Genomic DNA, 14,073 nt, shown 5'->3' with positions numbered 1-14,073 from the left:
GTTCCCACACTCTGGGCAGGTAACAAGCCCAGCTTCCCAGCGCGTCCCACAGCTGCGTCCAGCCCTTGCCACCAGTTAAGACTGGATCACCGTGACCAACATTTGTCCCCACTTCAGTTCTGACTTCTTTTTAGTAGCTTTGGTGGCTCGGTGTACTTTCTGTGGATCTCATGCTCTGTGACTGAGTCTCTTCACTCCAGCATTTAAATGCAATATAACACTAATTGCTGAGAATACACAACATCAGCTGCAAACATTTACGAGACGGTGAATGCAAGGTTTTCATCGTAACGCCTTTATCTCGATGTCTACATGTAAATGTAATTCAGTAACTTTCTGTTTACCTTTTCTGGATAACTGTATAAACCTGCTCAGCAGTTTTGAAAGACTGAAAAAACACAAACCACTGCTTTTTTGATTTATAATTTCATCTCCCAGCAAAGCCTATGAAGGCATGAGAGTTCCTGATGAAAAGCAAGCAGTCCATTTCTCCTCATTCAAGAGACATACCGGAAGCGTAACAAAATCCTTTTTCCACCCATGCCAAAAAAAGCGTATTGTCTCCGTATTGTCAGCAGGATCCCAGCCTGAACACATGGGAGTTATAGGTTTGCAGGCTGCAGCCCCTAATTGGTGGCTTGATGGTCATGGGCCAAGTTTTGCACAGCAAGTGCCCAGGCTGAGGCAGTAGCACAGTCCTATACACTTGCCAGGGATCAGATCACTTCCCAAACAGAGTTGACATCCCCCTTTCCTCCCTACATCTCCTTGAAAAGCCCCCTCACTTCCTCAGATGGCAGGAGGGAAGCAGCCAGTGACCCCCACTCCATCCCCAGCCCCTTTCTCAGCGAGGAAGCTAGAAATCTTTCCTGCCTTTCACCGATCCCCTGTATTGCTTCATGCAGAGCAACCTTGATGGACAAAAGTTTACAGCCCAGGCGATCTTCCCATTTCATTTTGTTCATTTGTGATGGTGAGAATACTTAAATACCTAAACAGAGAATACTTATGGTTGCCTGCCTGCTAACACAATTTTTTACGCCTGTCTCCAAAAATGCAAACATGGGAATCAAACATCTGCTGCGCTTTCAACAGGAGAAGGGATTACAGTGAAGTATGGCTACTAACATTTTCTTTATTTCTGGCTTGGATTTTTTTACTTAATTGCTAAAGAGGTTTAGCACAATGATCTTACACACAATATAAAAGACCTTACATTTAAATAGGCTTACAATTATTTTCACTATATATTAATAATTTGGATGACACATGCCTTATTCTTTCATGAGTTGCCAGGGTAAAAAATCCTGTCTAGCCCAGCAAGCTTCTCTCTGCATGGCTTCACACCAGGGAACAAGAAAGGAATTCTCTTTGACTCTCCAAAAGCTTCACCTAAAGCCACCAAGTGACTTTGCCACGTCTGGAATTGGTCCCACCCATCAGCATTTAAGACAAATGTTTTCTGCACTGCAGCTGTGAGGAGAGTTTCTGTGTTCAAACTTGCAGAGGAGTCAGGCCACTGTATCTGAAATGCATCTGTGCCTGGTCAACTGAGTTCAGGTGTGGCTGAGAGTATGCAAAGCACTTCGGAGACAGTACCTGTTGGGGTTATTGTTCTAATGACAAATAAAGGTGTGTGAGTTGGATTTGTTTGTTTCAGGCAGCATTCTCTTTATTAGTCTCGTTTGCTTTTAAAGTGACTTAACTTTTAGATGGGTTTCTTGTATGTTCTAATTTGGACTGTATTTAAGGGAAACTTAGGTAAACAAAGTAGTTGCTTCTGTCTCTTCAGTAATATAAGATCAAGATTTCTTATAACAATAACATAGAAATATTTTAGTATAATTAAGTATTGGGACACATAAAAAAGATATATATGACTTGGATCATCTTTTTGTTTGTTTGTTTTGTTATTATTATTAGTTTTTGATGAAGATGTGGTACCCAGCACTTTGCTGCTAGGTCATTATGCAACCATGTTTTCTAAGCAGAATCAGTCTTTCATCAAGTACCTTTCCATGTTTGTTTTTTTTTGAGAAAACACATCTTTCTGCATCACTGACTTTTGAGAGATGAGAAAAATAAATTATTTTCTCTGTGTGCTTGGGACTGAGTGCTTTTGTTTGAAATTTATACAATACAAATTTTGAAATTTATACAATACATTTTCTTCCAGTAATATAAGGAGGATCTTTCTGATCCTTCTCCATGTTCCAGCCTGTCTACATTGCCTTAATTTTGTTTTTGGAAAAGACTTCTGCAAACCTGCCAAAAGTTTTGCCCATTGACTCTACCTGGTCAGTTGCCACTAGCATGGGAAGATCTTAGGAGAAGGACGAGACCCTTCCTGTGAACAGAATTCTTCCCTACGCTCAGCAGCATCATGGTTGTTTCTGTGGTCTAAGCACCTCTTCACTTTATACTGCCATCAACTGACAGAGGGTCTAAAGAGAATAAAATACTGTTAAATCAAAATGAGTTTATCTGACAAAAGAAAGAAAACAGGTTCGGAAGAACATGAGGGCGTCCTGATGCCTTCATGGCAAGAAGGCATGGGACATTGTGCACATGAGGTGGTAGGAACAGGAAAATGTTGGGCAAGAAGCAACCTCTGCTGACATTATAGGCACACATCAGTATGTGATGAGGGAAGGGAAAGAAAGGAGAAGAGAAGGATTCAGAAAAGATTTCCTTCAGCTGGAGCTGTGCTTTTTATTAAATCTATATATATATATCATCATAGGAAAACAGCTGTCAGAAAGCTAAAGTGATCAAGTAGCTGTTAAGTCATTTAACATCTTGAAAATATTTTTCCCCTCCGGGTCGTATATTAAAAAGAGATACTGCTCTCCAATCCTACTGAGGATAGTTTTACTGTAAAATAAACTTGGATTTGTGTCTTACAATCAGCCTTGGAATCTAAAGCCGATATACACCCGGGAGAGGACTGTGTGTTTCCCCATCAGTATGCCACACGACAGAAATGAAAAGCCATGGGCTGAATAAGTGATTCAGTCCTTGTTAGACTTTCCTCTTTTGAACATCAATGCAGGTTTCCCTCGTGGTGCAGATACTTGTTCAGTGGGAAGTTGATCGTGTTATTTACTTCATTTTATACTGAGGTTATCAGACAGATATAGAATACATTGTAATTAATATATTTTAAGTATTCTAAAATGAGCTGTTTGCTGTCTAGGAGAATGCACTTAATATAAACCAAGAGTGACAGAATGCTTCTACTTTGTGAAGCAACTTTGCAATAATTCAACATTTTGGCTCCACATCTCTGGCATCTCAGGAAAACCTGTGGTAACTAATGTAAGTTTACAAATTTGAAATAAAAATTTTGTTTTGGTTTGTGTGTTTGTTTAAATTTAGACTATCAGCACTGATGGTTCTGTCCTTCAGTCCTGACTTTTTCTTCCTGTTTTCTTGTTATCGTTCTCTTAGCAGTACTTACTTTTCTTCCCTCTGCTTTTCATTTATTGACTAATTTGCCTCCAGCAGGTTCCTCCTCTGGCAACTGTCCTGTCCTCTTTCTGCCCCTTTGTTCTTTGCCTCTCTGAAACAGTCCAAGAGATGAAGAGCCTGAGTCTCCACATGAGGAGATGATATGCTTTCTGCTGCCAGCCAAGTGTCCTGCCTGTGGAGAAAAAACTCTCAAGCATCTGACTTAAGCTTCTTTTAATTACCTAAATCTAATGCGATGCTTACTCATTATAACCTTTACCTTTGTTTTATTTCTAGGATGATTTTCAACGCATATTGAAGGTTTCCAGTGGTTTTCACAACGGATTCATTGCCCCATCACAACTAAACAAAGTAGCATTCAGCACTGCTATGTCAGTCAAAGGATCTTTGTTGAAAAAAATAGATATTAATTCCTGCAAATCACAACAAGCCATGGATATCTCTTTCAGTGTTGATATAATTAAAAGACATAATTGTGGTTAAAAATATTTCAAGGAAACATCAGTGTTTCAGCATATGATGTTCGTTTATAGGTAATATTCTGAGTGATATCTTCATGGCTCCCCTATGAGTAAAATAAAAAGAGTTAATCCCTGGAAAGATGCCTCTCTTTTTTATTATTATTTTTTTCAGCTGCACATCTGACACCTCTGTGATTTAACATAGCATTGAAAACTTTTTCTTTCATGCTTTAAACCTAGGTTTGAATATAAATATTTTCTATGACCTGAGGTCAGTACAAACCTGATAAAATCCTCACTAAAGGAAAGAAGTGCATCTGGAGTAGGACTTAATAAGTAATATTGAACCTGCTTAGTAGGTGGATGGGAGGCACTGCATTTTCTTTCTGTAGATATTCTAAGGAAAAATTTTTGCTCTTACATCTTTACAAACATCTCTGGATATGCTACAACAGCTCTTTACATAGACGCACTTATTCTGGAATGAGTTGCTTTTTTATTTATTGTGACAGGAAAAAAGATTTTTTCCTCGAAATATATGGATTACAAGAACAGCAATAACTGCTGAAATTCATGCCTAACATAACACTCTACACTGTATGTATACTGTAGCATTATTCCAAATGGGGAAATTTGAATTTATTTCCTTATGTGGTTCTTCTGTAACACTTGGAGGAGATGGTTGATATATTATAAAGGAAAGCCCTGACTATCTATAACCATGTGGTACCTCTTGCGGGAATACATCTACTAGCCCTGGCATCATGGCCATATGATTTGCATAATAACTTTCTGCCTATCTAAATTTGTATTTCCATTACAGTTGTATGAGAGATTCTTGGTGTTTTTCTCTGCTGTTAAACAGCTGCTGCATTTCAGGCTTGGTGAAATAGTTCTATGTATAATTTTATTTTTTTTATTTTTTTGTTTTTTTCCTTCATGGAACTGTGTTGGGATTTCTCTAGCTGAAAGATAGCATATAAATGCAAATTATCCTTAGCAATGTAGCTCAGAATTACCTTTGCATCTTATTCTTTATTTGTATCTGTATATAGAGCATTCCTGAAAGACGGTGAAATTAGGTTTGCTCGTACAGCTGACCTGCTTCTAGAGAAAGCAAACATATGACTGCCACGTGCTATGAGAATGTCATAATTCAATGAATGTTCATGCTGAAAAGTATTCCCTTTAATGAATTTTTGACAAAATAATTTCATTTCATTTATATGTTTGGAAAACAAATTAATATCCAAAAGTCTAAGTAAACATACATCACACCCTCTCATGTTTCTTTTTCCCCTAGTTTTATTAACATAGATACATAAGTTAACAGCAATATTTGCACTTTGTTTGAGTCCTTCTATGCAAGTTTCCTTTAATAATGACTGTAACAAAATATATTCTGGCAGAAACTTGCAAAATACAAGCCTGTTTAAGTTAGTAAAAATATAACATTTATTGAAAACCAAAGAAAAAGAAACTCTAGCTGCACACAAATTAAATTTAGAGAACTCCCTTGCAGATGGTTAAAGTCTGGCAGGCCAGGAAAAATCCACGAACGTGACTGCAGTAGCAGAAGGTAAAATGAGCAAGAGGTCTCTACTTTCAAGACACAACACATGTACCCGCTGCAGGAGAATCCTCTCCACGGGACTGTCAGTGGTTCGCTCACCATCCCCATTAAGTGACTGCCTCTGTTAAGAAGATTTAAAAAAACAGTCAGAAAAGATTTGAACAAAAATAAAAATGTGAATGAAAGGGATAGAATCAAGTGCTTACGACACTGCATCTTTTTTCTTTAGTTATTGAGCCATGGCTAGCAGGTGTCACCAATGGTCACAGATCCCTCATCTTGCTGCCACTACACAAATGCCAGTGAGGATTTTGATGAATACTCTCCCAGTCGCACGTGGGCTAGCATAACGGCAAAAATATTGATAAGGCTGGTTAATTGCAGGGAATGCTGCCAGAACTGCCATACGAGTTAGTACAAATGGTTCACCTAGGTCATTACCTTTCTGTGACAGGGATCGGATCGTGACTACCAGGAGAGACTGGAGAACTCTGTGGGAGGCAGATGTTGCAGTTACATGCAGTAACTACAGCATGGTTGAGGACCAGAGAAGGATCCACAAGTTTCTGCTTGTGTCTCTCATTGGAAGGTGAGCAAGCAGCAGTCACTCTGAGGAGGGACGGCAGGACAGATGTACCGGCAAACCACACCACTTTAGGGCTTGCCCAGCTGAAAATGAAGAGATGATGTAGACAGGTGGGATGTAAAAGGACAAACCAGAATGCAAATACTTGTTTAAATACCTCTCATCTTACAATAAATGTGTTGTGCTCAGTACCTGCAGTCGCTCAAGGCTCTTGTTTTGCAGCTAAAGTTAGCTCTGCTGGTAACGTGATAGAAAATAATGGTAGATTGTTTTACTCCAAGGGTGGCTGGGTAACACGGAACCAGCTTTATTTCCTCCCATCACCAGCTCTTTCCAAAGATCCTTCGCTATGAGTTTTATCTCCCATCACTTAATGGGAGATTTAATGGGATCTCAGCACCTCCACCCATGACTGTTCTGTAAATCCAGAGTTGACTCTCCAGGACGGCCACTGGCCTGTTTCACATATTCTGCTAATGCAAGTCAAGCAAGGCTAGGTTTTATGTATTTTAAAACACCAGACTTCTGTTTCCCTGACAAACATTGAAAGAGACTAAGGGCTGAAGTCCCACGGCTTTTAGCACTGCAGAAGCCTTGCTGAGTTTTCTGCAAGGCCAGACCTGAGCGACGCCAGACCTCCTTCCTTTGCACCGGCACTGCTGCAGCTCCCTTAAGGGACAACAGCATTTCTGCTGAGCTGCCAGTGCTCGAGATCCTTTGGGTTGCCTATGGCGTGCAAACGAGATTTGTGGGACAAAATGTTCAAAGCAGTGAAGGAACCCTAAGGTCACCACAGCACTCAGGACTTGGAATAAAATTTAAAGGGGAAGGGAAGGGAAGGGAAGGGAAGGGAAGGGAAGGGAAGGGAAGGGAAGGGAAGGGAAGGGAAGGGAAGGGAAGGGAAGGGAAGGGAAGGGAAGGGAAGGGAAGGGAAGGGAAGGGAAGGGAAGGGAAGGGAAGGGAAGGGAAGGGAAGGGAAGGGAAGGGAAGGGAAGGGAAGGGAAGGGAAGGGAAGGGAAGGGAAGGGAAGGGAAGGGAAGGGAAGGGAAGGGAAGGGAAGGGAAGGGAAGGGAAGGGAAGGGAAGGGAAGGGAAGGGAAGGGAAGGGAAGGGAAGGGAAGGGAAGGGAAGGGAAGGGAAGGGAAGGGAAGGGAAGGGAAGGGAAGGGAAGGGAAGGGAAGGGAAGGGCGTTTATTGTAAGCGTCTATTGTGGACTGGGCACATCAGCGGCCAGGGACCAGGAACTTTTCCTGCTTTTCTCGCAGCTGGGTGCCAGGAGTGTCCGGCTGGACCCTCCACGACGTGCTCCCATGTGCGGAAAGGGCTGCAGCAGCAGCAGGAGCCGGCAGCTAACACAGCCAAGCCTCGGTCCCCTCAGTGCCCCGGGGGAGCCGCAGGTGAGCCGGGGGCGCCCCCGCCCCGCCGCGGCTTCCCTGTCCCCTTCCCTCCCCTCAGGGGCGGCGGCGAGGGGCAGCCACCGCGCAGGCGCCGCCCCAACGTCCCAACGGCGGCGGCGGGGCAGTTGCCGGGGGAGCGGCGGCTCGGCTCGGCTCGGCTCCGCTCCGCTCCCCTCACGGCGGGGCTGGGGCTGGGGCTGGGGCTGAGGCGGGACAGCGGCGGCGGGCGGCCCCCTCCCCTTCCCCGCCGCCACAGGTGGCCTCTCGCCGCCCGCCTCAGCGGCTCCCCCTGCCCGCGGCTCCCGTCCGCCCGCCCCGGCAGCAGCAGCAGCAGCAGGAGGAGGAGGAGGAGGAGGAGGAGCACCGAGCCGAGCCGAGCCGTGCCGAGCCGAGCCGTGCCGTGCCCGGGCGGCGCTGCAGAGGGCGGAGCGGGCTCCCGGCTCGGTGCTCCCGGCGGGCGGCGCTGCTGCGTCGCTGTGCGAGGGAGGCGCCGCGGGGCCGGGCGCCGGGCTGCGGGCTCGGGGGTGTGAGCGGCCGGGCAGGGCGCCCCCAGGATGCTGCGGTTCCTGCGCAGGACCTTTGGCCGCCGCTCGATGCAGCGCTACGGGCGAGGGGCCGGCCGCGGAGCCGGCCGCGGGGGGCTCGGCGGCGAGGGGGACGAGCGGGACGGGGGGCTGCGAGGAGCCGCTGCCGCCGCGGGCTCCGGAGGCTTCCCCTCATCGCCGCACCCCGCGGGGGTCTCGCACGGCGCCGGAGCCCCCGTGCACATCCCGGCCGCCGGCGGCAGCAAGCCGGTGCTGCAGTGCCGCGTCCTGCTGCTGGACGGCACCGAGGTCAGCGTGGAGCTGCCGGTGAGTAGCGCGACCCCCGGCGCCCCTCCGTGCCCCTCCGCAGCCCCCACGGCCCCTCGCCTCCTTCCCCGGCCGAGCCGAGCCCCTGCCCCCGTTCCCCCTCCCTGCCCCCGCACCTGCTGCCAGGTGCGTTTCACCCCCCCCAAACCTCCTGCAGGGGGTCCGAGGGCCCCCCCCCCCCCCAGTTTCTCAGCCCAACGGGGATGCTGCTGCGGCCTCTCGGAGCCCCCCCCCAGGCCTTTCGGGGTCCCCCCGGCTGCTCCCCGGTTTGCAGCGGGGGGTGCGACAGGCGCCGCGGTGGGTTTCGGCCCCGCCGTCGTGCTCGCAGAGGCTGGGCGGCCGTCCTCTGCTCGGCTGCCCCTTGCCCTCCCTCCTGACAAGCGGTGTTCCCATGGCAGGAGGGTGTGAGTCGGTCCTACCGGAAAAACAAACTTCGCTTCCAGCTAAAGGTGGCCGGCCCTTAAAGGTTGGGCTGCAGGAGCAGGTGGGAGAAGTTGCGAATAACTGTAACCAGCTGATAAATCGCGCGCTGCTTTTTTTTTTTTTATCCCCGCCAGCGTGGGAGACTGGTTTCGGGGAGCCTCTTGAGTTGTGCGAGGTGCCTTTCGTGCAATTCGTTAGCTGGGTGTATTCGCGTGATTTAACTGAACTGCGGAATTCAGCAACCCGGTGTTTTCTGCTTAAAAGAAACCAAAGAGATGGAGTAACACTCTTACAAGTGAACGGGGGAGTATGCGAATAGAGCCACCTAGAGATACTTGCCTCAGACTCATCCCTCCTTCCCTTGCAGACCACATCACACGCTTCCAGATACTGGAAATGCCCATGGCTTTCCCCTCTTCTCATCTCCTTCGCGATGTGCTGTAGTCCTTTTAACATCTCAGCACAAGCCTTTTTTAGAAAGGACTTGAATGTTATCAGCATGCTGAGGATATACTTATAGAAGTCTATGTAGATAAGCTCAGTAAATACTTCATGTAAGGTTATACTCGCCCTGATTTGTCAGGGTTCGGCTACTGCTACACAGCCTGTTTAAGGCAGCCTGTAGGTTTGAAACCTCAGTAAATGAGGTAATGGTGGTCCTTGAGTACTGAACACGTGTGGAGGCATCTGCTTGGTCCAGTACAGGAGCCGCAGAGCACACTTGCTTGATTTGTGATGTCCACACTAAGCCCTGGCTGTCAGTGGGGTCGGAATGAGATGCGCACTTGGTAGTTGTGGTTCTTTATCCAAAGACAGGGTAAGAAGTTGTTTTTTTATCCCAAAGTCCTAAATCCCTAGGCTGGTGGAGAACTCGGGGGTGCAAAATAGCTAGCAGTGCCTTGAGGATTGAAAACAGCTCTGTTGAATTATATATCTGTTCCTCCTGCTTCTTCCCTTTCTTTCATAGAAAGTAACACCCACACTGACAGTCAGGAAAACAGAAAGAGGCGTTGCACCATTTATAGAAGTTGATCAGTAACGTTTCCCTGAGCTTTGAAGCACTAGTTGTTATGGGATTAGGGCCTGAAACAGAGTGTGCTTTAATACGCAGAAGCTGTGGTACAGTACTGGTTAAGCTGAATGAGCTGGATAGTGTCTTTCCTGTGAAACTGAGCATGGAAAAAAAAAAAAAAGTGCATGGTTGTTTCTCTCCGTTTCGGCTCAATTTTTTTGGAAAGGGGGCGAGTGTGGTCTCTTCATCATCACAGAGACAGCTTACCCGAGAAGTCAAGTATGTGGATAATTGCTGAGGACTTCACTGTGCTGCTGCTCACGCTCGCAAGCGCTTATTTCAGGAGATCCTGGCATCTGTGAAATGTGCTCTTTCTACTACCTGTTAACACTACACCCTGGTTGTCTTTCCAGCCATAAAAGGAACACGCTGATACTGGGACGTGATACTTTTGTAACTAACACTTCTTAGGTTGCTATCCGGAACTTTGTAGGAATTAATTTAAAGGTTTGTTAGACCTTAAAAAGACTGCAGGGTCTGTTTGTTTGTATGGAGGAATGACACGAGACGTGACTGCTTGAAAATGTAGTGGTATTTGCAGGGAGGAGTTCAGTTGTTTCTGTTTTGTATTCAAGTAAAGCTAAAACCCTGGGACTTGTGCCCCGGCTAGATGTATCACGTTCTGCTCTGGCGTTTCCTCGTGTGTGGGGCTGGTGGCATTGCTGGGAAAACAAATCGCACCTCGGTAGGCTGGTACTGTCTTTGGGGTTAACATTCACTTCTATGCCACCTGCATTAGCAACTGTACAGCTGGCGAGCTCGTGGCTGCTCGTGGTATAAACAGAAGCAGAGATCTGCTGCCACCTGCGAGTCCTTCCTCAGCTCGTTCTTCTGCAGGCTGCAGAGGAGCATTGTGACTGGAGTCGCCTTTCTTGTTTACCTGCATTTCCACTCCCACTTCCTCGTGGGATATGTGCACTTTGCTCTTTTTCACTGCTCGTGCACAGGGCCTCCCCTGCCCTCGAACTGCTCCATCTGGTAGCCTGCCCTCCTAAGATGCTGTGCGCTTTCACTTGCAGGTGTTCTCTGCCTTTCCTGAGCTTGTTTCCTCCCCAGCTCTTCCCATACAAATGTAAACATAAAGTTGTTCTGTGGCCAACCCTGCATAACAGTTCCTGTACTCGGCTTCTCACGCGAAATTTCAAGGATTGCTTAACAGCAGTGGCTTTTTGGTCACTCTTAAGGCAAAACTGGGGTGCTTTGAAAGTATTCTACATAAACAGGATAAAGCACTGTTTGTTTGGTTTGTTTTTTTTTTAAATCCCCAAGCTCAGATCCAAGGATCTGAGATGCTTTTGAGGCTGGCTCTGTCGTATGGACGTGAGCGGCAGCTTGCTCATGCTGTTGCTGTGGGGTGATTGCCTGCGGGTGCAGTATGAAGGGCACCGTTACTTCTTGTTGGCCTGACACTGCACGGCTGCACATCCGAAATCCAGTTACCAGGACTGATGCCTGTGTGAGTTTCTAAAGTAAGCACCCTTCTCCTTGCATCAGCGTATTTCTTTTCACCACCAAGAACATACTTGGTATTTCGTGTTGCATGTTCATTTCTATAGGAGGCTGCTGTTTGTTTAGATCTTGTAACTCGGCTGTGGGTAAATGGAAGGCCACTTGCTCCCTGCTGTTAACACAATCCTTCCCCTGTTTTGCTCGAGGACTCATGACTTTAATGAAAGAAAAACAGGTTGTAGGCAGCGCTGTGTTCTTACATAAAAAATACAGGGAAGGAGCATTGGCATTTATGCAGTGACGATGATGCCTGCTAGTTAATACATAAATGGAAAAGTTCACAGATGACTCTAAGGAGAGGCCAAAAAATCCCAAATTTGTGATGACTTTAAGACGTGGATTTTGGCATTTCTAAAAATTGAGCTTCTGATTTTTAATTCAGTGCATCTTGTGGAAGCTTAAAGGGAGGATATGAAAGATGACTCTTCAGTGAGATGGTCCAGAGTAGCAGGAATTGATGCTCTTCTTTTTTAATGCCACTGAAAACAGTACTCCATGATAAGATTTGGGGGAGAAGGGGACTGAGCACATGTAGTGTGTTCTTGGTTTTGTTTAATTAAGTGGGGTAAAAGAGGGAACAAATGGTAAGCTTGCTCTACTGTAGAAATCCCCATCCTGCAAAGCAGGCGTAGGGAACTTTACATCTTCTGTGACATGAAGCCACAGCAGTCAAAGCGCTGTCATAAATACTCCTTTCTAACAATGTCCTTGCTATAATAAATTTCTGTGCTGCTGTGTATGTTGTTGCAAAGGTCTGTGTGATGTATTAAGAAGTAGGTGATGTTTAATAATTGAGTTAATGAACGAGTTATATTTAACTCTTCAAATCTCTGAATTGTTTTCAGGTGGATAGCTTTTGTATTATTTCTTTGCTTTCCTTTTAGTGTATCTGTTTTAGTAATTGTTTCGGCTGCTATGGAAACACTTCACGATAGGGATAGTAAATGTTTTTCAAGTCTTTTTTAATCTCTGTAATCTTCTATGCATTATAGCCTTCTCTAGTTGGACTAACAAGCATAACAAAATCTGTTAGCTAGCCTCTATGCGTAGATCAGATATAGATGTTAAATTAATTTTTGAGTAATCATCTCGATCTTACAATTAATGGTCAGTATATTTGACTTGGAAACAGCAGTAAATGTTGGAGAAGGGTACAACTTGATCTTTCTTTTATATCACATGTTATTTCCCAACGACATTTCAGGAATAAAAACCCTAGACACTTAAATTCAAGGCATTCTCTGGAGTCTCCTAACTGAAGATTTATCCACCACCCAAATATATATTTTATAGCAGGTGGGGAACAGGTTTTTTTTTTATTAATTCTCTAAAGCTTTTTTCATTTGCAAAGATGATAATATACTTCTTTATGCTGAAGGTACCTTTCAACAACCTAAAATTTGAGTGCTTGCTGGAAAATGTTGAAAGCATATTTGCGGGACTGGAAAGGTCTTCTCATTTTTGTGGACCACTGTGGGCACCAGCTTCTGTAATGCCCTCTGTAAACTGATCAGGCTTGGTTTTTAGAAGTGGCTGGGTACCTTCCTTCTGTCACTCACGCTGAAACACCTTTTCATTACATTAAAGCTCCGATCAAGTAACTGTAGCCAGAGCTTGACATGTTGTCTTCTGGCAGTAGCCTTTAATCACCTTGTGCACATACCATATACTTTGACGTGTCACTGCGTATACTCGGTGTGTGGAAAACATTCCTAGTAGGATTACATACTAAAAGTCAGGGACATGTGCAGCCCCAGAAACATGGTGTACACGTGTGACTGCAGTAATGCCTCAGAAATGCATGATGTGTTCAGTTCTTGAGACAGAGGAGGGATTTTGAGGCCCTTGGCAAGTTCACCAAACATCCTCAGTAAATCTACAGCAGATAAAATACATTTCAGCAGTGTGTAGTGAAACGGGGACGCAATGAACAGTGCTTTGTTTTGACATATGTTAAATAAATTTTGTTTGTGAGCGCCATTAGTTATTTGTGGAAGCTAATACCATTCTTCAATGCAACACAGATAAGAGAACAGGATCGCTGTTGTAACGGGAAAGCTGACAGCCAGCGCGAGAAGCTCAGTGATGAGAGTCGTGTGCTGCAAGGACAGGAGGATGAGCACCTGGTACCAGTTCTGAGATGGAGAATTTCCTTTTGAAGAGGAGAGACTTTTGAGAGGAGACTTGGTGGTTTCATGCATTATTTTGGAAGCCCTTTTACAGCAGATCAGAACGCAGCTATGCTTAGGAAAGTTGTGTAAAATGTCAGTGTGGCTGGACCTGTTGCTGGTTAACACATAAATGCCCTTTAGTGGCAGCTGTTTGCACTGGGCTTCATTCACTGGGGAGACTCTGAAGGCCACCGTGGATCTGAATAAAGAAGCTCAATAACAAGGAAACTTTCAGAACAGTTAGAAAATACATGGTTATTTGCAAATAGCATACATCTAATGTTTTTTTTTCCCTGCGTTTGTGTTCTTGACCAGATTGCTGGATAGCAAACCTGCAGCTTTGGGCTCTTAGTAGTGGTGCTGAAAAGGGGAAAAAAGTCTGGGCATGTAAAAAGTTCCTACGAGGCATGAAATAGGAGCAAAGTGACTTTGGAAGTGCAGACCGTAAAAAGGAGCAAGCAGAGAACTTGTTTTGTTTGGACTGCAGGACGTAGTACGGGAAGAAACAGACTCAGAATGGTTGAAGAATAGAGTTAGAGCTTGAGAGAGAAGTATAAATT

The 14,073-nt window shown here is 45.4% G+C and overlaps 1 protein-coding gene and 1 long non-coding RNA gene across 8 annotated transcripts in view; one reads left to right on the top strand and one right to left on the bottom strand.

Moving 5' to 3' along the window:
• Positions 1-5,759: 5,759 nt before the first annotated feature.
• Positions 5,760-9,187, bottom strand: LOC121065880. The gene is made up of 3 exons (XR_005817372.1): positions 8,758-9,187; positions 5,947-6,174; positions 5,760-5,846 (listed from the first exon to the last, which is right to left on the bottom strand). It is a non-coding gene; the product is annotated as an uncharacterized LOC121065880 (long non-coding RNA).
• The window catches only part of EPB41L4B (erythrocyte membrane protein band 4.1 like 4B), a 174,467-nt gene continuing 168,040 nt past the window's right edge, over positions 7,647-14,073 (top strand). For 6 of the 7 annotated variants that reach the window (XR_005817370.1, XM_040548999.1, XM_040548998.1 and 3 more), the window contains exon 1: positions 7,647-8,338. Coding sequence is in view for 6 of the 7 variants with exons in the window: in XM_040548999.1 (XP_040404933.1) it covers positions 8,042-8,338 (297 nt within the window). In the remaining variant the exon portion in view is untranslated. The remainder of the gene's footprint in view (positions 8,339-14,073) is intronic. The other variant, XM_040549000.1, reaches the window with a different exon arrangement.

Source organism: Cygnus olor, chromosome 2, assembly GCF_009769625.2.
Source record: "Cygnus olor isolate bCygOlo1 chromosome 2, bCygOlo1.pri.v2, whole genome shotgun sequence".
Classification (NCBI taxonomy): Eukaryota; Metazoa; Chordata; class Aves; order Anseriformes; family Anatidae; genus Cygnus; species Cygnus olor.
Note: the sequence above shows the minus strand (reverse complement) of the source record. Positions and strands in the feature narration are given on the sequence as shown.